We start from the raw sequence: 24,733 nt of genomic DNA, 5'->3' as shown, positions 1-24,733 counted from the left end.
CTGTCCTGGAACTCACTCTGTAGACCAGGCTGGCCTCGAACTCAGAAATCCGCCTGCCTCTGCCTCCCAAGTGCTGGGATTAAAGGCATGCGCCACCACTGCCCAGCAATAAATACATCTTTTTTTAAAAAAAGAGAATTCAACTGAAACATCTACAGTCAACTGATTGCTGACAAAGGGCTCAAAAGAATAGGGAAAGAACTCTTAGATGGGGCAAATGACACTAAAAGCACAAGAGATAAACACATAAAGACAGGTTTCACCAGAACTTCTGCTGGCTTTGACAGCACTTGCCTCACTCAGGAGGCAGACGCAGAAACAGACTCCAAAGTCTAAGGCCAGCCAGGCCCACACATTGAAACCCAGTCTCAAAAAACCCAAATGAGGCTAGCTATGTAGCCTCAATTGATAGAGTGCTTGCCTGTCACTCACAGGGCCCTACATATAATCCCCAGCACAAAACAAACTGGACTCAGCGCTCAGAGCTGTAATCCAAGTACTGAGAACGTAGATACAAAAAGCCAGACATCGCAAGATCAAGACCAGCCTGAGATACAGTAGGCCTTGTTCAGAAAAAGAAACAAAGAAATGTCTGTAGTACAAACACCAAGGCAGTGAAAAAAAAAACAAAAACAAAACAGAGAAAATACATTCTTAATTATATATATGTGTGTATATATGTGTATATGTGTATGTATATACATATATACACACACATACATGTTGTTAGATACACATATATTATCTAGTAAAGAACTTTTATCTACAACATGTAAAGAATTCTTGGAGCCCAATAAATAAAAAAATATAATTTTAGTTAGCAAAAGACTTCAGCAGGCATATTCCTTAAATGATAAACAGAAAAACAAAACTCAAGATCACAATTAATTAGGGTCTGGGGGCATACCCCTGTTATTTCCAACAGTCAGAAGCTGATACAGGAAGATTACAAGTTCAAGGCCACTTCCGCCTCTGTTGAGGGAGACAAAGGCTTCACCAAAGGAAAGAAAAGCAGACTCAGAAGTAGAGATGAATGAAAAATCAGGAAACAGATAAGAGAAATTAGGAGAAAACTTAAAAGAGCGACTGTCTTTGAATCCTTATTGTGGGAGCCCTCGAATCTCAATGACAATAGGATGAATTCTGCTTGTCTGACTTCTGCCACTTCCCAAGCAACTGCCACTGGGACTCCCAGGGTTCTCTTTTCCTTACTCTTTGCTACTATGTCAGTATCTAACTGCAGTGTCGATAATACAGTTTTAAGCATTTGTATGGGAAAAATGAAGTTACTAAAGCAGTTTATAAAAGGGGTGGGGATGGAGGCGGTTCCTAAACAACAGACAGAGACAGCAAATAAGAATGTCTGGGGCTGTAAGATGGTGTGGTCACACTGGAAAGTAGTCTATTAGTTCTTAAAAGATTAAACAAAGTCACTATGCAGCACAGCAATTTCATTCCTAGAAAGCGACCAAGAAAATTAAAGCAGGGCACACATATCTTTAATTACATGACTCTGGAGGTAAAGGCAGACAGATGTTGAGTTCGAGGTCAACCTGGTCTAGAGTGAGTTCCAGGTTAAATAAGACTTTTAAAAAAAAAATCCCTGAATCAAAACACAAACAATAATAAATAAATAAAATTAAATTAAAAATATGTCCAAACAAAGACAAGCATACAGGTCTTCAGCTCTATTCACAACAGCCAGAAAATATGGAAGTATCCAATGTTTATTAACTAATAAATACATAAAATATGGTATATCAACAATACTCAACAACAACAAATAATAATTCTGTAAATATTACACTAACAGAGATGAAGCTGGTCATGACAGATCATACTATGACACCACACATATGAGAAATGTTCAGAGTAAGCAAATCCACAGAAATAGAAGCTCTGGGAAGGATGAGGGCTACAATGGAAGAGTGATAGCTAAGGGCTGTGAAAGTTTCTTTCTAAAATGATAAAAATGTTCTGAAATTGAATTACAGTAGTTGCAAAATTCTGCACATATACAACAAATCGCTAAACTATATATTTGTAAAAAGAGAAGTGCTTATGTATACCAGTCTTGCCTCTAACTAACTCCGAAGCAGAGAATGACCTGCAGCTCCTGACCCTCCTGCCTCCACCTCAGGACGGGACTCTAGGCATTATCGGCATGTACCATACTCAGTTTATGCACTGCCGGGGACCGTGTACACTAGTACAGGCTTCAAACATACTAGTATATATTCTACTAACTCAACTACATCTTCAGCTACAAATTAAATGCTTTAAACAAATAACTTTATAAATTATATTTCAATGAAACTGTTTAAAATAAAACATATACCTAACAGGATTTTAGTTCTGTATTTCTTACTACATTACATATTCCCTTACCTTGAAGCCACAGCCCAGCCTGGCAAGCCAAACCTCTCATAGTCTCCTCCATAAATGTCTCGAACTAATTTGTCCACTTTGGTGCTATCTCCACGAGACGCCATCTCAAGAGCTTCTTCAAAAGTACTACAGCCAGTAAGAAGACAGCAGAGACCAAAGAAAGTTCCTCCTCCAAGACTATGATCAAAAGCAAACAATGTAGTATTTTTAAAACATAGGAATGGAAATGTTGGATTTATGAACCCCCAAACAATATTTATATATTAGTCTACTCTTGCCTCAATTAAACGATGAGTGATACCAATAAGTTAAGTTTGCAAGAAGATAAATACAAGTGCCTCATAAACACAAAATGCACATATTCACGTGAGCCAACAAAGTAGAAAAATATATGTAGCCTATCTCCCTGTATGTGTCCCCAATGTAGTCAGTCTACCTCTGCTGAGTATGGAAGCTCAGGTACACATAAGGCCAACATACCCAGTGTCATGCTGGCACCTTTCTGTATTCAAGTACAGAACGACCTCTGAGGTCATTCAAGCACCTGTCATTCTAACCCTCGAGACTCCACTACTGACATCTGTTGCTTTCCCAAACTACTCTCATTTGTTGGCTTGTACTCATTAAGTAAATCCAGGTCATTCAAATCCTTAGTTCCTTTGTTTACCTGAAGTAACCTCTGAACCTTAACCAAAACATCCATTCTTGTTCACCTACTTCTCCCTTTTAAAATCATGTTTCTAGTTATCTGTACCTCAACTCCTAGATCCAAACTGTCTAGGTTACTTTTCTATTGCTGTGATAAGACATCATGAACAAGACAACCTATAGAAGAAAAGAATATATGTTGGGGCATTACAGTTTCAGTGTTAAGAGTCCCTGACCATCATGGCAGGGAACATGGCAGCAGGCAGCAGTGGCACTGGAGCAGTAGCTGAGAGCTTTTATCTGAGACACAACATGAGGCAGAGAAAGCTAACTGGGAATTGCATGAGCTCTTGAAACCTCAAAGTCCATCCCCAGTGATATACCTCCTCTAACAAGGCCACCCTTCTTAATCGTTCGCAAACATTTCAGCCACCTGCGGACCAAGCATTCAAATATATAAGCCTATGGGAAGACATTCACACTCATACCACCACATTTCCACTCCCTGGCGCCACAGGTTTGTAGGCATATCATATGCAAATGTATTTTGTCCACCTTCAAAAGTTCCCATAGTATTTCAATCTCAACACTGTTCCAAAATCTATCTACGTCTCTTCTGAGACTCCAGGCAATCTTGTTACAGTAACTCCATGTAAAAGCAAAAAGCAAGTCCTGTATTCCCAACATACATTAGCACAGAATATACACATTAGCTTTCCAAATGGAGGAAACAGGCAGAGTGAGAAAATACTGAGTCAAATCAAGACTGAAAACCAGCAGGACAAGCTGGGCATTATCCATAGTCAACATTGCTCTAGGCACTGCTGTCTTCCTATTCAGCCCTGCTTACAGCATTTAACTACCTTCCTAATCCAAAATCCACATATTGAGCTAAATAGCACAGTGAAGCCTGTCACAGCAATAGCCCACTCCCTGGTACCACCTTCTGTCTATTGCTGTGGTAAGACACCATAACCAAGACAACTTATAGTAGAGTTTACTGGGGGCTTAAGAGTCCATGGCCATCATGGTGGGACCATGACATTAGGCACAATAGTAGTACTTGTCAGGTCTGGCACTTGAGCAGTAGCTGAGAACTCACATCTTGGATACAACCATGAGGAGAGAAAACTAACTGGGAATAGCTTGGGCTTTTAAAACCTCAAAGCCTATGCCAGTAACGTATCTCTTGCAATAAAACCACATTTCCTAATCTTTCCCAAACATTTCCACCACCTGGGAGCCAAGTATTAAAATATGTGAGTCTATGAGGGCCATTGTCATTCAAACCACCGCACACCATCCCAGGGCCATCCCTTGCCATATGCCCATCCCCTGGACACCTTATACCATCCTCTGTTATGAATACATGCAGGCACATACTAAAGCATATATGCATGTATGTCACAAAGTCTACAGATTTCAAAGGAAGGACTGTCTTTGCTTTCTCTTCCAAAGGGCTATTTGGTTAACAGCTACTCTATACATGCACACCGTAAACTATGGATGGAATGAGTCTGTTAAGGCAACACTTAATGAAGTAATAATAAAGACCCTAAGCAAATGAGATTAAGAGAGGTCAATGATATCAGAATGTCTAAAGAGAAGCAATATGTGCTTGCGTAGTTTCGAAACTTTAAGTCTTTCATATAATTTTAACGAGTGTTGTTGTGATACCTGACAACTTAGTGATCTATTATATCAAGTATAGACAATAACTATATGAAGGATTTACCTGGTGCCTGTGACCCTCTTATAATTATCTTTGGAATACACTGCTAAGATGCTAACCCCTGAGCCGATGTTCACCAGAAGCAGAGGATATGGATTTTTTAAATCAAATGGTAACTTCTGACATTTTTCAGAATCAGCAGGGTTTTCAAAATAATAGCACTGTGACCGTCCATTGAATCCAACTGAGTCAATGTATAAAATTCCTTTTATTAAGCAATCTAGTTCATCCAGTTTTCGAAGCTGAAGGTCACCTATCTGTAATAAAATAAAAATGTAATCAGACTTTCTAATAAACCAACATTTTTTCTGAAACAAAGTATCACTGTAGCCTAAGCCTCAAATTCTTTTGCCCCCTCTTACTAAGTGGTAGGACTACAGGTGTGAGCCACTACATCTGGCAACCAACAGAAAAAAAATAATTCCATTTTAAAAGACATCGCTACACTGAAGAACCATAAAAGTGCACCCACAGATGTGTGACATTTGTATACACTTTGTAGAGCAGATCTGGGGACAGGGAAATGGGAGGATGGACCACCAAGACAAACTCTGGTTCCTAGAGACACAAATAGTCTACATACATACAAAGTCCTAAGTGAGTAGCAGAAATCAGAACCTCTGCTGACGGGGACAGCAGAGCAGGATACAGTGGAAGCCATGGCTTATCAGAGTACCTAGCAACAAAGGCAGAATCCATAAAGATTGGCATGCTGGGTTTGGAAAGATAGCTCAGTTGGTAAGGTTTCTGCCACCTACACAGAGGAACTGAATTCCATTCCTACACTCATAAAAAACTGAGTGTGGCCAGGTGGTGGCGCACGCCTTTAGTCACAGTGCTTGGGAGACAGAGGCAGGCAGATCTCTGAGTTTGAGGCCAGCCTGATCTACATAATAAGTTCCAGGACAGCCAGGACCACACAGAGAAACACCCTGTCTTGAAAAAACCAAGCAAGCAAACAAACAAAAAACTAAATGTGGTGGCACATACCTGTAATCCCCTAGAGCAGGAGGGAATCCCCAAGGCTCCCTGGCTAGGTGGCCGAGTCTAATCAAGGAGCCCATTTGGACAGAACAATACCAAGGCTGACCTCTGGACACCATGTAAATGAACACACACTCAGGGCATATGCACATTCTCTCTCATTCTCTCATTTTCATTCTCTCTCTCTCTCTCTCTCACACACACACACACACACACAAATACCTACCTTCAAAAAGACCATCTAAAAGCTATCAAGCAGCATCAAAGACACCACATTTTACTACTTAAGAACCTGAAACTGGGGGCTGGAGAGGTGGCTCAGCGGGTAAGAGCACCGACTGCTCTTCCGAAGGTCCTGTGTTCAATTCCCAGCAACCACATGGTGGCTCACAACCACCCGTGATGAGATCTGACACCCTCCTCTGGTGCATCTGAAGACAGCTATGGTGTACTTACATATAATAAATAAATAAATAAATAAAATCTTTAAAAAAAAAAAAAAAAGAACCTGAAACTGAAGATAATTCAAAGGTAAAGTTCACCTATAAAGCATGACACCCTGGGTTCAGTTAAACAGCAATAACAAAAAACAAAAACAACCTACCTTTTGTAAAAGACCTACAAAGTGTCCATGAAAAGTAGTCAAGTCCTATGGCACATACCTGTAATCCCTATACTAAAGGAGGAAGCTTGGGAGTTCAAGGCCAGACTCAACTACATGAGATTTCCAGCTCAAAAGAAAAGGCAAGACTTCTTACTATCTAATTGGTTATGACTATAGCTTTTTTGAAGAGCAAAGCTTAATATGATCAAGTTTAAATCCTTTCATCAACTTAATTCCTTAAGGGAATTAATAGGGAAATGTTAATTATTCATATAATGTAGGAAATACAGCAATCCTACCTAAGTAGGGAAAATGTCAAGACATATTTAGTCAAATCAGAAACTATAAACTACAACTGGATTTGTCTATTTTACAGTCATGTTCATATGTATATATATATGTATATGTATATGTGTATATATATGCATAGCTACTTAAGATACAGAAGTCCTCATAGTAACCCTGGAGAATGGCTGACTAGTTTGAAGGTTGACTAGAACATGCTAACACATTACAAAAGTAGGAATGCCGCACAGCCACTGAAGAACCCAATTCTGTTACAAACTTCACTCCTCTTTATGCAACACCATTCAATTATATTTATACTCGATTTATTCCAGTCTATTGTGAGCAACAAAAGTTAGTAACTTCAGATGAATTCTTAATTTCCAATTAGATATATTAAGCTCTCTTCCTACAGAACCCACTCTTTAGATGGTCACTGTAGCTCTACCTGACCATTCCCTCTCAAGGTAATTCCATGCTATGTATGTGTCAGCGTTTTCACTTCTACATTAAATACCACATCACACTGGTAGACTAATAATATTAGAACCCAAGTACTTTGGTTTGGGGTTGTTTTTTTTTTCCCCCAAGACAGGGTTTCTCTGTGTAGCCCTGGCTGTCCTGGAACTCACTTTGCAGACCAGGCTGGCCTCGAACTCAGAAATCCACCTACCTCTGCCTCCCAAGTGCTGGGATTAAAGGCGTGCGCCACCACGCCCGGCCAAGTAGTTTTTGACACTGAATGTCAAACCAATTTCTCTTTCCCAGAATTTGTTATTCTGAAACATGCAGCTGACTTTGGCTAATCTGTGGGTTCTTTTTTCTCCCACCCTTCTCCAGCCTTTCAAGGAACCCTCTAACACTATACAAAAGAGAAAAAAGAATAGAGGGGAAGACAATGTTATTGTTAAACTACTTGCTGCTGATTAGGGGCTTCCAGTTCCTTGGAGCAAGTTTAATCTTCACTGTCAGAATATCTAATTTCTTCTTTGTGCAGAACTACTCAACAAACTGTAACTAACAACAAGCAACCCCACCTCTCAATGTCACAGCATTTATAGACCCTCTCAAATGTCACACAATCACAGAAACTATCTGCAGCTGGCAAAAATCACACCCCTGAATGAAGCAAATCATAGCTAACAACTGTGGACAATCTGAAGCAGCCCCATATCCCACACCTGGGATTAGAATAAAAACATTATAATATTTCTGTGTTTTTTAAAGAAACCAAAATTCTCACTACAGAAACATCCTACTGAGCTACTATTCCTAATGAGTATCAGCGCAGATGTCACACCCAAGGACTCATCTGCCAATATTCTACTAGTCCAGCTTTCTCAGAATGTAAGTTCAGTACCAAGAAGCAAAACCAGGATCAGGAAAACCTGAGGAGTCATGGTGGTGCACACCTTCAACTCCAGTACTCAGGAGACAGAGGCATCTCTGTGTGAATCTCGAGAGCTAGTTCCAGGCCAGCTAGAGCTACATTGTGAAACTCTGCCTCAAAAAAAAAAAAAGGAAAAAATCTGACTCACATTATAAAAGAAACCCAATTTAAAAAAATATACATTATTAACCATTTTCACTACTAATACACTTGTAGCATTTCCTTTCACATGTTTTGTCTGTATACATTGTGTGTGTGTAACATATGTGCACATGTGGAGCTTGAAAGTCAACAAGGCTTTCTCAATAGCTCTTCACCTCATCGTTTGATTCAAGGTCTCTTACTGAACCTAGCACTTGCTGACTGCCTAGAATGGCTGGCCGGCCACCTCTGCTCCCTGCACTGAGGGCACAGGCACACTCTCTCAGCTTGCTAATGTGGGTGCTAAGGATTCAAACTCAGTCTTCATGCTCGAGTGGCAGACACTTTACCCACGGGGTCACTTTCCCAACATCTTTCCTTCCATGTAGTTTTCATCACTTGAGAACATGAACAGAAGACAACTGCCTAAGCACCTACTCTTTATATACAAAGTCCATTTTGCACTCTTTCCTTGGATTCTCACACAACTGAGGCTTGTTAATGGTCTGAATGATTTTTCAATATGTTGTAATTGGGCCTCTACAGTGTCTTGGAACCAGAAGTTTTCTCTACCTATCAGTTATGGTCACTGGGAGACTCTCACAAAGGAGAACTTACTATTCTATGCCTCACCCAAATTCATAGATGGAAAAGAAACCACTAAAAAACAGTGAACAAGCCGGGCGTGGTGGCGCACACCTTTAATCCCAGCACTCGGGAGGCAGAGGCAGGTGGATTTCTGAGTTCGAGGCCAGCCTGGTCTACAAAGTGAGTTCCAGGACAGTCAGGGCTATACAGAGAAACCCTGTCTCGAAAAACCAAAAAAAAAAAAAACAGTGAACAAGAAAAACCCAAGGGAAGAGTATAAAACCCTATTGGCTAATTCATGTATCTTCTATGCTAGGATTATAACAGCCATTTCCAGGGTAGAGTTGGAGGATGGTGGGGAGGTGGGGGGAGCACATCAGAAAAGAACAAGGCCTATGAAGTTACACACAGGGGAAAGGAATGAGACATGCGTGGCCACTGCGCTGGCTCAGTTAGTTGTTCTTAGTTGTTCTTTAGTCCTCTCAGTAGCCACTGCCAACTTTTATATGTAACCTAACATCTTCTTAAGACTGTCAACTAAAGCCTTTGGAATGTGTTAACAGACCATGAACTTAAGCTTAAGAATGCCATTAGACAAAATCTGAAACTTATAGCACCTGCTGACCTAGTGTCTCCACCAATGCATAAGGCTCTGCCTTATGGTTTCCTTCTGTTCTTCAATCTCTTCCACAAAAAGATATCATTAATGTCATTCAAAGCAGCCCAAATTTGTGTTGCCAAGCCTGGCTGCTCATATTTGGTTCAGAATAACTTTAATTCCGGAGAAGTAAAAGCTATGCTTTGTGCTGACAGAGTCAAATCTTCCTGTGAGAAGCAGTTACTGAGGACACTGTTCTACAGGCACCGCACGCTAAAAGCTAGGCTAGGAGCCTGGCCAATTCACTTGTTAGTTCTTGCACCTTTGCCACATCAATGCTCAAAGAGACCTAGTCTCAAGACTTTGTAGGTCACAGGAGAAAAGCAAAACCTAATGCCCAGTATTATACTGGCCTTAGGAGTTTAGATACGGTTGAGAAATTTGGTTGGCAAGCATAGCACAAGCTGGGACTATATTTGCCTAGTTTGAGTAAAACAGATTGGCTATCAGCTTTAATGCCTGAAACGAACCACTTTAAAATTTTTATTTTATTTCTAAATATGTGTATGGGGTTTTGCCTGCATGTATACATTTACCACGTGTATTTACCTGGATCCCCTGAAACTGTAGTTACACATGGTTGTGAGTCACCATGTGGGTTCTAGGAACCAAACCTGGGTACCCTAGAGAAGCCAGAGCTCTTAACCACTTAGCCATCACTCCTGCCCCACTACTCCTCAAAAACACAAACTTTTAACCAGACATGCTGGAAAATAACTGAGGTGGCAGAAGAGACACTATGAGGTACACATGATTGGAAACAGTTTTGTGCCCAGATAGTGTGTGTGCACATTTGGAAATCAGAGGACAACCTTCTCGGGTGTCACCAACTTTCTCTCGATCCTTCACTAGCCTGGAATTCCTCATGTAAGGTGAAAAAACTACCCACTGAGCCCCAGGGATCCACATGTCTCTGTCTTCCTAGTGCTGAGACACTACCACCCAGCTGTTTGTTTCTGAGATGGCCTATGTGTCCCTGACAGACAGATCTGCAACTGCTATGTAGACCAGGCTAGCCCCAAACTCAATGAGATCTGCCAGCCTCTAACTCCTGAGTCCTGCTGAGATGACCAAAATTAAGCCAACTTAAATTTTTATTTATGTCTGTGTGTGTGTGCACTGTCCAAGACAACCACAAATAGGTGTCATATATCATAGCACTGAAGCACAGGCAGTTTATGGGCTGTTCTGATAGAAGTACTGGGAACTGAACTCAGGTCCTTCCTGAGCTACTTCTCTGGCCCATACCCAGTCATTTTATGTAGGTTCTAAGGAATGAACTCAGATCCTCCAAACCTTACCAACTGAACCATCTCCCTACGCCAGGACTAAATTTCAAAATTTTGTTTCTAACTCCTTAATGAGATGGGGTGATGTTATTCCTTGTAGGCTCTTATCCGCTACTCTTATCCCACTTTTATGCTTATCCTATACTCAAAAGTTTTCATACTAAAGAAATGGTAAAATGCTATGTTGATATATACCAATATACCAGGTAAGTACACTACCCAACAATCGCTACACAATCAACTCCTGACTGCCTAGTTTAAATATATGTTCATTTCCCTAAGACTATTCAAGCTCCATTAGAAATGGAAATGATTCTACCACTTTTAATCGGCATCATTTTAAACAATCAAATTTCCATAAATTATATATAAGCTAAAAAATGCATACTGTGAGAAAATCCTGCTCAAATTTGTATGATCCACCTCCAGTGGCACAAAAGACAGTGTGGAGACTTGAGAAGTTTTTATCTCTGCCCATCTGAATAAAAGCAGGCATGTCATGGGTGGGAAAGCGTATAAAGTGCAGATTGCCTTTGCGTCCACACAGAGTCAGGTCCTTCAGCTCAAGGTGCACGTCCCGAATGCCTGTGGATCCGTAAGCCACATTGGAGGTCAGGTACTTCCGGATGCTTTTCAGACTCTCCACTTCCTCCTTTTCTTCTTCAGCAGTGATGTCTTTAGGTTCAAAATAAACCAGCTTGACCAAGGTTCCTCCAATATCCAAGCCAAACCATGGAAAAACTAAATGGGAAAGAAAAAAAAATGTCAAAATACCTTTTTCTAAAAATAAAGCTTATATTTACTTGACTGGCAACTTATTCCATATGCTGTGGTTTGGTTTCTAAGGGATAAAATTTTAAACTAAAATGTTTTGAGGAAAAAAAATGTAAATCAAAAATACCAAAGTATTTTGAAATGTAAATGAAGAAAATATCTAATAAAAAAAATACCAAAGTATTAGCCAAACTAACTCTTCTGTACAGTCATGCCCAAACTATACTATGAACACTTAAAAGCTAACAAATTAAGTTTCAACCCTGAAAACCAAAAACTGTAAATGTAAACTTTCACCCCCGCCTCCAGCTCAGAGGAAGGAGTGTAAGCGCTCTGGGACTCACCCTAACGTGCTAGGAAAGCCTTAACCCTACCTATCCCCAGGGCCGAGTCCTCTAAGAACCTACTCTGGGCTTCCTGTACAGCTTAGTGGTAGAGTACTTGTCACTATACATCAGGCCCTAAGTTCTGGGAAGACCAAGGAAAACACTGGCAGCTTAAAAATAAAAAGCTTCGATGGACCTTACGTCCAAGCTACCTGCTACTCAAAACGAATTTCAAAATTAAACAAATAGGGGGCTAGAGAGAGCACCTACTTGGCAGATCATGAACACGTTTAACTACAGTTCCAGGGGATCTGATACCCTCTTCTGGCCTCCATTAATACCCTCTTCTGGGCATGCACTTGGTGCACAGACATACAAACCATATGCATAAAATTAAATAAAAAAATAATAGCTTCAGAAACATAAATAAATATGGACATATATGTCCCTTCCCAACCCTAAATCAAGAAATGACTAATAAAAGTGTAAGTTTACTGATAAAAAAAAATTCTTTCCTAAAAAAAATTCTGGAAAACACACACACAAACCATCTAGTCAGTGGCTGTCCAGAACCATCAAAAGGAATGCTAATAAGACAGAAAGCAACTGTGAAGGTGGGAAAGCGCACAGGGTTGCTCTACCCAACAACAGATGGAGTGGCTGCCCAGAGCAAGCAGCCACGAGGATATGGGCAGGAAATACATTTGGAGGAACTCAACATGCCACCAATTTCTATCAAGAGTACTTCTCTGACAGAGGCAAAGACTCTCTTCCCTGAGTACAATGGATCAGAGTCAAGGTGGCAAGCACTTGGCTGCTGCCATCCAGAGGAAAGACAGCCTCCAAACCTGGCCACCTACACCCCATCTCCCCACTACACTCCATCCCATGGCCTAGAACAGAATCTATACCCACTGACAGATAAACAGCAACTCTCACCCAAAGATGAATCACAAAAAAGAACACAAGTACCACAAAAAATAAAGCGTCTGAAGAAAGGTTTCTAAGAATAATGAATCGCAAACATCTTCAAACACAACGTGATCTCATCCATGAAAAATCAAAAACTAAAAACTGTAAGAATTGCTAGGCGTGGTGGCGCACGCCTTTAATCCCAGCACTCGGGAGGCAGAGGCAGGCGGATTTCTGAAGCCAGCCTGGTCTACAGAGTGAGTTCCAGGACAGCCAGGGCTACACAGAAAAACCCTGTCTCGAAAAACCAAAAACAAACAAACAAACAAACAAAAAACTATAAGAATTAATGTACAATAAAAAAGTATACAGAACAAGAGACTTATAAGTGTGTAAAACTGGAGAGATGGTTCAGTAGAAAATAGATACTGCTCTTGTAAAGGACCAGAGTTGAGTTCTCACAACTGTAACTGTGGCTCACAACTGCCTGTAACTACAACAGCTCCAGGTAACCCAACACTCTTCTGGATTCCCCTGGCATCTACACTTACAATATACACACTGATACACAAATACACATGCACATAATTTTAAAAGAAAATAAATTTAAAACAAAACCAAAACTGACCTATCAACGGTGGCCCAAGCCTTCTTTAATCCTACCACTCAGGAGGCAGAGGTAGGTAGGTCTCTGAATCTGAGGCCAGTCTAGTCTGATCTACAGATGAGTTCTAGGACAGCCTGTCTTAAGGGAAAACAAAACAAAACTGATGAATAAGTTTGTTCCTATTTATGGGGGAAGTGGTGGGATGCTTTCAACACTTGCCCTCACCCCCCCAAAAAAACCCACAAAATTATCTATGAACCTAAAAAACAAGCTGAGTCAAAGAAGCCTTGCAGAAAGGCTACATGCTCTAAGAAACACAAACTAATCATGTCTGCACCTAAGAGAGAAAGCCAACTGTATGATCACACTGACAGAGGACAGACTGACAGACTTCACAAGGACAGGTCGGTGTGATCCACATCTAAACTTTATGGGCCTGGGAGCGGGGGTCTTACAGCTATATACTCTAAGCCCAACATACATTTAACTGTAAAGTGGGAGTGCAGACACACAAAATAGAAATCAAAACTGGCCAGGCAGTGGTGGCACATGCCTTTAATCCCAGCACTCGGGAGACAGAGGCAGGCAGATTTGAGTTCAAGGCCAGCCTGGTCTACAGGGTGAGTCCCAGGATAGCCAGAGCTACACAGAGAAACCCTGCCTCAAAAAACAAACAAAAAGAATAAACTACACAAAGGTAAACAGTCTCTTCATCAGCAACAAGTGTGTTAGGAGACAAAGACACATAAACTTCAAAAAAAGGGGGGGGAGGGGAGTTTAAAAAGTGTTATCTAGTCAAGCAGCTTTCAAGAAGAAATCCAAGAGAGACTTCACACCCAAGGACTGCTACTCAAAGAGTCTCTGAATCATATACATCCAAAGCAGCATAATTTTATAGGGCTCTAAAAAAAAAATTATCCATAAGCTATAAGCAGAGAAAGAAATGCATGCTGAATACTTACACGATTTCAACAAAGGACATCAAGGAGGAAAGGAGTAGGAAATGAATACAGCACGTCTGTCTTGTAGGGGAAGGAAAGAAAAGACAGCAGCTGGAGACAAGAACAGAAAAGGGATGCTTTAAAACAAAACAAAACATGCAGTGGTGGTGCATGGCTGCAATCCTAGCACTCAGGAGGCAAAGGCAGATCACTGCACATTCTAGACCAACATGGTTACATATGGAGCTCCAGGCCAGCTAGGACTTCATGAGACCCCATGATAGATGGAGGAATGCATGCATGCATGTATACAGCCCCAGAAGAGAAGAGGAACATAAGATTTCAAATAACTAGATACAGGGGATAACTGTTTGAGGGTGGGGGTAGCTCTGTGGATCTAACCTAGGAACTCACATACCATAATGTATATACCCTAACACTTAAATCCCCAGCCCTAAAAGATTTTGCAACCTTTCACCCAGAAAAACTACACTTGAATAGATATGTTAACATTAATGATTTAAACATATAATAGACATGAGTCAAAACACCACAGTTCCCCACAAACAGGTGCTTTTTTGTTGTTGTTTTGGTTTGGTTTTTTTCGAGACAGGGTTTCTCTGTGTAGCCCTGGCTATCCTGGAGCTCACTCTGTAGACCAGGCTGTATTTTTACACATTGCTAAAGACAAATTTTAAGTTGAGTACGGTGGCCCAGGCATGTAATTCTAGTGCTCCAGAGCCTGAGGCAGGAGGATGAATACAAGTTCAAAGAAAGCCTGAGTGTGACCCTGTGTTATCAAATAAAAACTTATGTATATACTGTCATATGTATATACTGTCATGTACAACTTCAAATGCTAGAAAATGCTAGACCTAACATGGGCAAAAGCCAGCCAGCCAGGCATGGTAATACTCGTCTGTAATCTCAGCACTCAGGGAGTACTAGGAGTACTGTCATGATGTATAGGCAAGCAAGGGCTACAAAGCAAAACTGTCAGGGAAAAAAACTTAAGAGCTAGAAAGGTGACTCTGGCCATACAGCACCTGCTGTAAAAGAGGAAAACTTGAATTAGTATCCTAGCACTCAGGTAAAAATCTAGTTGTTCCCCTATCACTGTGGAAGATGGAAACAGGAGGATGGCTGAGGCTTGCTGGCCTCCACCCTAGATCCAGGTTTAGAAAGAGACCCTGTTTCAAAAGAAAAAAAGCAGGGAGTGTAGAACAAGATATCCAATCCAGTGTCTTCCTCTGGCCTCCACACATACAGAGGCACACACACCTGCACCTACAACTACACACATACACAGAACAAAAGATATAAATGAAATCAGAAAAATTACTGTGCATATTGATCAATAAATGAAGTCTTGGAAAAGCCATTACAATAGACCAAAAGAGACTTTTGAGTGCATGAATTTTGCATGCCTACTCCCATTCTTGAGACTGTCTTTCTTAACAAACTTTTTATTTCTATTGACTTAAGACAAACGAACAAAACAACAACAAAGTCATGATACCTGGGCTGGGAATACCATGCATGGCTCTAAGTTCAATTTTCAGCATGGGGGTCAGTGTGGGATATTCTAGCAGCTTCATTCGTGTGGTTGTGTGAACACACAAGAGGCAGAAATCATCAAAGAGTGCCTGCCTCAGTCATTTCTCTACCATATTGTTTGAGTTTCTCACTAAACCTACAACTTGGATATACTAGCAGGCCCCAGGATCCTCATCTCCACCTCTGCGATCATGGGCCTGCATCATGCTTGTAAGTGGGTGCTAGGGGTACAAATGAGGTTCTTACCTCAGCACCACAAGCACCTTAGGACAACTGAGATAGCAAATTTTTCTCTACAAATTAATTAATTTACAAAATCAAAGATGAGGGCTGGCGAGATGGCTCAGTAGTTAAGAGCACTGACTGTTCTTCTAGAGGTCCTGAGTTCGATTCCCAGCACCACACGGTGGCTCACAACCATCTGTAATGGGATCCACCGCCCTCTTCTGGTGTGTCTGAAGACAGCAACAGTATTCACATATATAAAATAATAAATCTTTAAAAAAAAAGTCTTCTCTCTCAAAATCAAAGATGAAAAAGTTCATATGGAGAGATTTTTTTTTTAAATTAAGTATCTTTGCAACAAAAGTTTAAAAGGGATGCTAAGATTAGCTACAGGAAAAAAAAAAACTCATTAAAAAAGTAGCTCAAAGGACAGAAGCTGACTTCTGTAAAAACATGAAGACAGGGTTGGCGAGATGGCTCAATAGGTAAGAGCACTGACTGCTCTTCCCAAGATCCTGAGTTCAAATCCCAGACACCACATGGTGGCTCACAACCACCCTTAAGAGATCTGACACCCTCTTTTGGTGTGTCTGAAGACAGCTACAGTGTACTTATGTATAATAAATAAATCTCTGAGGCCAGATCAAGCAGGGACTGAGCAAGAGAGCCGGGCTGACTGGAGTGAGTGGGGTTGACCGGTTCTAAAAATTCAATCCCCAAACAACCACATGAAGTCTCAAAGCCATCTGTACAGCTACAGTGTACTCACATACATAAACTAAATAAATGAATCTTTAAAAAACAAACAAACGTGAAGACATAAACCTTAATCCCCAGCACAAATATAAGGAGCTGAACTCCTCAGCTCCCATCTGCAAGCCCAGCATTCCTAAAGATAAATGGGAAACAGAGACAAGAGAACACCCAGAAATTTATGAGCCAGCTAGCAAACAAAGGGATCCTATCTCAACCAAAATGGAAGACAAGGACCTACACTCAAGACCGTCCTCTGACCTTCACCCCCATGCCAAGGCCCCATGCCTGCACTTATACACAAATCATACGCACACACAAAAGATTTTTAATTAGTTAAAAATGAAGTAGAAAACCCCTTGAAGATCAAAAGCACTAAAAGTTTTTATCACTGATGGGCAGTAGGCAGGCCCTTTTGGTTTCCAAACAAAAAGGGACACTTATGAAACAACAGCTCTACTCTGCCAACACCAATGTTCTCCAAAAGCCAAGGAACCCCTTTTCTAAATTAGTATTGCCAAGCTACAAAAAGCTTCATTTTCTAAACTAATGAAATTGAAGGGTGTCCTGTGATTGTCAATGAGTCTGAAAACCATCAAGTTCTAAAGAGCTCCATGTGCTCTAGCATACAAGGAGCCCTCTTCAGAGACAGAGCTTGTCCTCCACAATACAAGGGGGCTGTGATCCCAGAGTTCCCATGCTTCTTACATACTGTATACTCTACTATACAGACATTGCTAAGGCAATGTCTTACCATATCTTCTCTCTCTTTCTTTAAAAAAAAAATGTATTTATTTATTATATGTAAGCACACTATAGCTGTCTTCAGACACTTCAGAAGAGGGCATCAGAACTTGTTAGGGATGGTTGTGAGCCACCATGTAGTTGCTGGGATTTGAACTCAGGACCTTTGGCAGAGCAGTCAGTGAGTGCTCTTAACTGCTGAGCCATCTCTCCAGCCCCCATAATTTATTTTCTTTCTTAGTTATTCTCTTGTGCCACAGCATGTGTGTGACACACACACACACCCTCCTCAATCACAGAACAACTTTCCAGAAGTCGGTTCTCTCCTTCCACTGTAAGACAGGGATTGTTTCTGTTTCTGGCTGATTCTCCTGTCTCTGCCTCCCATCTCAGTGTAAAAAGGCTTGGAGTAGAGACAGGGTCTAAGGATCAAATTGAGGTAGTAAGGTTTGTATGGTGTTGTATAAGCACTGTCCTCTGAACCAAAGAGCCATCACTCATTCCACCTGCAAAAAATTATCACAACTGGGCTCGCAGACTGCTAATATTCCCTCACAGAAAGAGGGTAGGGAGGGTCACTGGACCCTCACCTAAGTACCAAGCCACTCCTCCCAGTCATCTGTGTGCAATGCTGCTATAACTGATGATTGCTTCTAGGGAAGGGGCCTTAAGGAAGCCATCATTCATGCTAAGCCCAGACTTTGCAATGTGGCTGCTTTAGGCTGTAAGTAACCTTAACCAACTCATTGGTTCATCAGTGTGAACTTCTGTGGGACTGAACTTTGCAGTTTGTCACTAGAACTTTGGGAGGAGAGGAGGATAGAAGCTGCCTTCTCCACCCAAGGCAAACTCCTCACAATACATAAGTGCTTTTACCCACTAAACCATCTCCCTGGCCAATTCCCAAAATTTTAACATCGTCTTTATTTGGTATTTTCTCATCCTGTGATATATAACAACTACCTGATCTAAAAACTTTAAAGAACTTCTAGGCCAGTAAGATGGCAGGTAAAGGCACTTGTCACTAAGCTTGACAAGTGAGTTCAATTCCTGAGACCCACAAAGTGGAAGGAGAGAACCAACTCCTAAAACGTGTCCTCTGACTTCCACATGTGTGCCCAAACACATACAACAATATTTATGCTTTTTTTTTCAGAATTCAGTATAGGGTTTTGTTTTGTTTTCAGATTTTATTATAGTATACAAGTGTTTTGCTTGAATGCATGTATGTGCACCTCCTGTGTGCCTGGTACCCTAAGAGTTGGAAAGACAAGACAGATCCTCTGGGATAGTTGTGAACCACCATGTGTGTGCTGGGAATCCAATTCAGACCCTCTAACAAAAGCAACAAACTTGACTGCTCAACAAATTCTCCAGCCCAAATTAAAATCATTTTAAAATACTTTACATTTCTTACCCATGCCTCGTGTAATACAGAAGTCTAGGATGACACTAATCTGGAAACCGCACTGCTCAATTAACACGTGTGGTGGAGCATTACTATAAACCAGGACCACAAGCTACAAAACAAATGAGCTCCTACTAGTTTCAACTGCCTAAGCATGGGGCAACATGCCTCTGATCAGGAGGCAGAGCCAGGCAGATCTCAGTGACTGCAAAGCAAGCTCATCTACAGTGAGTTCCAGCTCAGCCAAAGCTGTGCACAGAAACCCTGTCTCAGAAAGAAAGAAGGAAGGAAGGAGAGAAGAGAAGAGAAGAGAAGTATAAGACAATAAAACAAGTGTTTCTAACCTCTGATGGCTTTCCAATAGACAAATTATTAGTTATCAGTGGATTCTCTCAGAGTTATAACTAAAGTATACCATTGGAAGGAGTCAACAGCCAATATCTGCATTCTCCATCCAGTAGGGAATCCTTGGGTAGTACACCACATGTAAGATCAAATGGTGTAAAAACAAACAAGCCAATATCCTGTGTGAATCCTGGAGTGGTGGCTTTGTTTGTAATCTTAGCACTCTGAAAGCTGAAGTGGGAGAAACAGTTTCTTCAGCACATTCATTATCTGAAATAGTCTTTCATGATTTGTCATACAATCAGAGAAAGCAAAGAAAAGAAATTGGCCAATATCAGACACCATATTAGAGAAAAATACAGAAATCAGAGGTTGGCAGGATAGGTCAATGGGTACAAATGCCTATTTTCAAACATGACTACCTAAGTTCAATTCCCACAACTCACCAAGTAGAATAGAAACAATTCCTACAGGTTGTCCCCTGAACTCCCCGTATATGCCCTCACATACACATAAATACAAACACAACAAAATAAGTAAATATACAAATAAGTAACTAAGTGTCTGTGATTTATTTAAACTTGGAAGGGAAGGAGGGAGGGAGGGAGGAAAAAGAGATGTAGTTCAGTGTATAGAATGCTTGCCTAACATGCAAAAAGCCCTAACTTGTAGTACCTGCAATATGGTGAGAAACCCTAAAAAAAAAAAAAAAAAAAAAAAAAAAAAACACCCAACCTATAATCCCAGCCTTCAAGAGGTGAAGATGATCAGAAGTTCAAGGACATCCTTAACCACTTAACCATAAAATCTGAGGATCACCTTGGGAAACATAAAACACAATTTCAAAAAGTAAATACAGAAACTCAAGCTTTGTCTACATAGTACTTTCAAAAAAGTTCTGAAACCATAGTAATACAACACTCCCAAATGTCTTTCAGAATTTCTCTTGGATCTGAATGACTTATTTGTAAGGCAGCTTTTTTGGTTTTGTTTTGATTTTTGTTGTTTTTGTTTTCTGAAACTGTTTTTTCTCTGTAGCCCTGGCTAAGGCAGTGTCTTAAACACCTCTCAAGATTCATATTCCTTCTTCTCTTCCCCTCTTCCTCCCTCTCTCTCTTTCTCTCTTGGGCTTTCTTTCTTTCTTTCCTTTCTTTCTTCCTTCCTTCCTTTTCTTTCTTTTTCTTTCTTTCTTTCTTTCTTTCTTTCTTTCTTTCTTTCTTTCTTTCTTTCTTTCTTTCTTTCTTTCTTTCTTTAATTTAAGACAATGTTTCTCTGTGTAACCACCCTGGCTGTCCTGGAACTCCCTTTGTAGGCTTTGAACACAGATAACCACCTGCCTCTGCCTCCTGAGTGTTAGGATTAAAGGCTTGCACCTGCCAGATTCTTTTTGGTTTTTGAGAGAGGGTTTCTCTGTGTAGCCCTGGCTGTCCTGGAACTTGCTCTGTAAACCAGGCTGGTCATGAACTCAGGAATCTGCCTGCCTCTACCTCTGGCTTGCTGGGATTACAGGCATGGGCCTCACCTCCCCAATTCTTAATCCAATTACTGAATTGGGCCCAGCAACTTGTGTTCTAACTCTCCAGGCATGTAAAATGTGCAGGTGCAAACTAATGTTCATTTGTATGTGTGCACGGGTGTAGCTCCTCAGGTGCCCTCTACTTTTTGAGCTAGTGTGCCTCACTGGCCTGGAACTTTGCCGAGTAGGCTACACTAACTAGCCAGTGAATTTCTAGGGATCTGTCTGCTCTCCCATGTGGCCATCAATGGCACAAGCCACTGTACCCCTAGCTTTTTTACCTGGGTTCTGAAGCAAGCAATTTACTGAACAAGCCATCTCCCCAGCCCTGTAGGCCATTTTTTACATTCAGTACTTGCTAGTCATAACTTTTCCCAAGACAGCCTTGAACACACACATACACAAGTCATGTTTGTTTTGGTCTAAAGCAATGGGGAAAGAAAAAGAACAATTCAATAAAACAGTAGATAGAGCCAGGCAGTGGTGGTGCATGCCTTTAATCCCAGCACTCGGGAGGCAGAGGCAGTCAGATTTCTGAGTTTGAGGCCAGCCTGGTCTACAGAGTGAGTTCCAGGACAGCCAGGGCTACACAGAGAAACTCTGTCTCAAAAAAAAACAAAAAACAAAAAACAAACAAACAAAAACCAGTAGATAGAAGGAAAAGCGCAAAGGCTTAAATTCCTCAATTGCAGAGTAGCTACTTGTCAGTGGGCACCATTTTTCTGGTCAGTGAAACAGATTATCACCACATACCTACCACAGGAGTTCATCAGGCTGAATTGTGCCAGACTCACAACTAATCAAAAACAACACTGCAAATTGGGTGACATAATCATCTACATATGGCTAATTGTCACATTAACCCTCTAACATTGACGCTCAGGTTAATGTAATACAAACCCACAAAGGAACTTCAGGTTTTTCTGTTGCTTAGAAATCAAGTGCTTGGGCTGGAGAGATGGCTCAGCGGTTAAGAGCACTGACTGCTCCTCCGAAGGTCCTGAGTTCAAATCCCAGCAACCACATGGTGGCTCACAACCATCTGTAATGAGATCTGGCTCCCTCTTCTGGAGTGTCTGAAGACAGCTACAGTGTACTTATAATAAATAAATGTTTAAAAAAAAAAAAAAAGAAATCAAGTGCTTGATGCACAGGCCTATAACTTCAGCACTTGGGAGCTAGAGGAGAAGATATCCTGGAATATGAGATTGTCTTAAAACAAAAACAAAACTCAGGTGCTTGGACTGTAGATACTATATAGAGCTCAGAGACAGAACATTTACCACATGTACAAAGCCCTGTGTTCCAACCCACACCTGAAAGAAAGGAGAAAGGGGAAGAGGAGCCTAGCACTGGCACAGTATATACCCAGCACTGAAGGGTCTGCCCTGAGGACGAGGCCAACTTGGGTAATTCATCAGACTACTCTCAGCCGGCTGGTGACTCACGCCTTTAATCCCAGCACTCAGGAGGCAGAAGCAGGCGGATTTCTGAGTTCAAGGCCAGCCTGGTCTACAGAGTGAGTTCCAGGACAGCCAAGGCTACACAGAGAAACCCTGTCTCGAAAAAAAAACAAAAACAAAAAACAAAACCTGCCCTCAAGCCTGACAACCTGAGCTCCATCCCCAATCCTCTGACCTACACCAATACACAAGACACACACAATATAAATAAGTGTAATAAGGAAGTTATTTATCAAGTAAATGACTCTACACCAGGAACACTTTGAAAATCCGTTTTCCTTTTTTCTTTTAGATCAGGGTCTTAAATTTCAAATTCCTCTGCCTCCACCTCTCAAGTGGCTGGTATTATCAAATCTCTTGCAAGTCGAGAAAAGAAAAAAAAAAAATATATATATATACATATACATATAATGATATAAAGTACTATACATGCATACATACATACATCCCCAAACCTTCCACGGCAAAACAGAGCTACATCCAATCGCTCAAATCATCGATAAAAGCAACTGGGGTCGGGGGTGAGCAGGTAGGGCTGGACTATCCAACAGACCTCACACATCAAGCCACTTCCCATAATTTTCATAGCCTGCCTGCACTCAGCATTTACCTTCCTCATACCGTAATCTGATATCCAGGTCTTAACCACATGTAAAACACAGACAGCTATGCTGAAAAGTTCCTATTACAGTATCAGGACAATTGACACTTTCAGCAGTAGTCGTGGATGCTAGACAACAGCCCTAAAGGCTTTAAAGGGGAGAAAACACACAAGACAAGAAACACAAATTGGTAATGAGAACCCGATTCTCTGAAAAGAGTAACTCCCTAGGCTTAAGAGTAACTGAGGAACAGGTCGACTCCCCTCCAAAGAAAAGGCTTTACTGCCCAGAATGCTATGCTGAAACCGGAATTCCCGTGAGGAATTCCGTTAGGAAGGGAAACGGGGGAAAAACCTCTGGATGCGAGATGACCTGAATTCTCTCGGGAAGAAAAGCGAGCAAAGCTTAGAAGCGTACGGAGCCCAGTGTCGAATTTTGGGCCTGCTGCGCCTCAGGGGCATGTTCTAGTAACCTCCAAATTAATCACCATAGAAAAGGCTTCAGTTGTGAGCGCGATGGATGATTCAAAGGGAATTGGGAGAGGAGGAGCCTTCTCAAGAAAAAAGAGGGAGTCTCAGGAAAAGAACACCCCAGGGGACAGGGAGGAAGTGGCGGGGAGCCCTCGCGCGGGCACCGCGGGCGCGCAAACAACGACGACCGTGCCGGGGACTTACGCGGCCGCCTCTTCCGGAGGCCCTCGGCGCGCGGGCGGCCGGCCGAGGTGGAGCCGCCGAGAGAGCCGGGCCGCTCCCGTCTCACACTCTCCGCCTCCCCGGACCCCGACGGCGCCGCGCTACTCGCCCGGCGCCTCAGCGGGTCCCGCCTCCGCGCTTCCGAGTCCGCAGACTCGCCGACCGCGGCTGAGGTGGCGGCAGCCCTGCCCTGGCGCTCCATAGGCGCGCCAAACCGGCCCGCTCCCATCCGCAACAGCCGCCGCTGCCGCCCGAGCCAGCCCCCCAGCGCCGCCTTGCCGCCTCCGCGCAGCCCGCTGGAGCGCAGGCGCACGCCGGCTGCCGCCTCTTCCGTTGCGCCAACGTGCAGTTAGCCAATCCGAGCTGGCTAGGGGCGGGTTCCAGAGGCCTTGTCCAATAGGCTCCCAGACTCCAGCCGAAGAGACCGCGCCACCATCCAACGACAGGCACTCAGGACGGATGAAGGCGGGGTCAGCGCAGGCAGGAAGCGATCGTGGAGGGGCCCAAAGGATTTGAGTGAGGGGCGTCCTCCCTTGTGCGTCCACGAGAGCGGTGGCCAAGCTGCTCCCCTATTCCCTAGAACTCCAGGGAGTCTACTCTCTCTTCTCTGTTCACGAATCACTCCGTCCTCCCGCCCAATAGAGCCCCCGAAACTACTAGAATTGTTAGCAGAAGGAAGGACTGAGCTGCGACTAACCTTAGCCTTTGTCCCCCGGTCTGGTTCTATAGCTGCAGTAGGAGCCACACTACAGTCCACACAGTACAAGCACCGTCTCTTCCTTTGTGCTAAGACTTCATTCCCAGTACCAGAAGGAATGAAAAGACTGAGGTTTGTCTCCATGGCAACTGGCGGGAGGAGGTGGATTCTAAATCCTTCACCTACTCCCCTTCCTGAAGAAGGCAGTATGAAGGCCTGGAAATTAGGTTGGTTGGGGTTGTTGTTGTTGTTGTTGTTGGGGGTTTTTGTTGTTGTTGCTTTTCTTTAATATGTTTGAGCATTTTTCATGCATGTATGTCTGTGACCCTGGTGTGTGCCTGATGGTCACTGAGAGCAGAAGAAATCGAGGGATTTCCCCATATGGATCCCAGGAACCTAACCCAGACTTCTGCAAGAACAGCAAATGGTCTTAATCACTGAACCATAGCTCCAGACCCCTGAGT

At 42.2% G+C, this 24,733-nt stretch overlaps 1 protein-coding gene across 8 annotated transcripts in view; it reads right to left on the bottom strand.

Annotated features, from left to right (window-relative positions):
- The window catches only part of Pank2 (pantothenate kinase 2), a 37,894-nt gene extending 13,375 nt beyond the window's left edge, over nt 1-24,519 (bottom strand). For 2 of the 8 annotated variants that reach the window (XM_021157020.2, XM_021157019.2), the window contains exons 1-4: nt 23,555-23,869; nt 11,096-11,448; nt 4,772-5,025; nt 2,389-2,565 (exon numbers count right to left, since the gene is read on the bottom strand). In XM_021157020.2, coding sequence (XP_021012679.1) covers nt 2,389-2,565; nt 4,772-5,025; nt 11,096-11,448; nt 23,555-23,801 — 1,031 coding nt within the window. In that variant the 5' untranslated portion in view covers nt 23,802-23,869. Of the gene's footprint in view, nt 1-1,701; nt 1,916-2,388; nt 2,566-4,771; nt 5,026-11,095; nt 11,449-13,347; nt 13,367-14,288; nt 14,379-23,554; nt 23,870-24,269 lie in introns of those variants that run through there. The other 6 variants (XM_029468869.1, XM_029468884.1, XM_029468888.1 and 3 more) reach the window with 6 other exon arrangements.
- Nucleotides 24,520-24,733: the final 214 nt, after the last annotated feature.

This window comes from Mus caroli, chromosome 2 (genome assembly GCF_900094665.2).
Source record: "Mus caroli chromosome 2, CAROLI_EIJ_v1.1, whole genome shotgun sequence".
Taxonomy (NCBI): Eukaryota; Metazoa; Chordata; class Mammalia; order Rodentia; family Muridae; genus Mus; species Mus caroli.
Note: the sequence above shows the minus strand (reverse complement) of the source record. Positions and strands in the feature narration are given on the sequence as shown.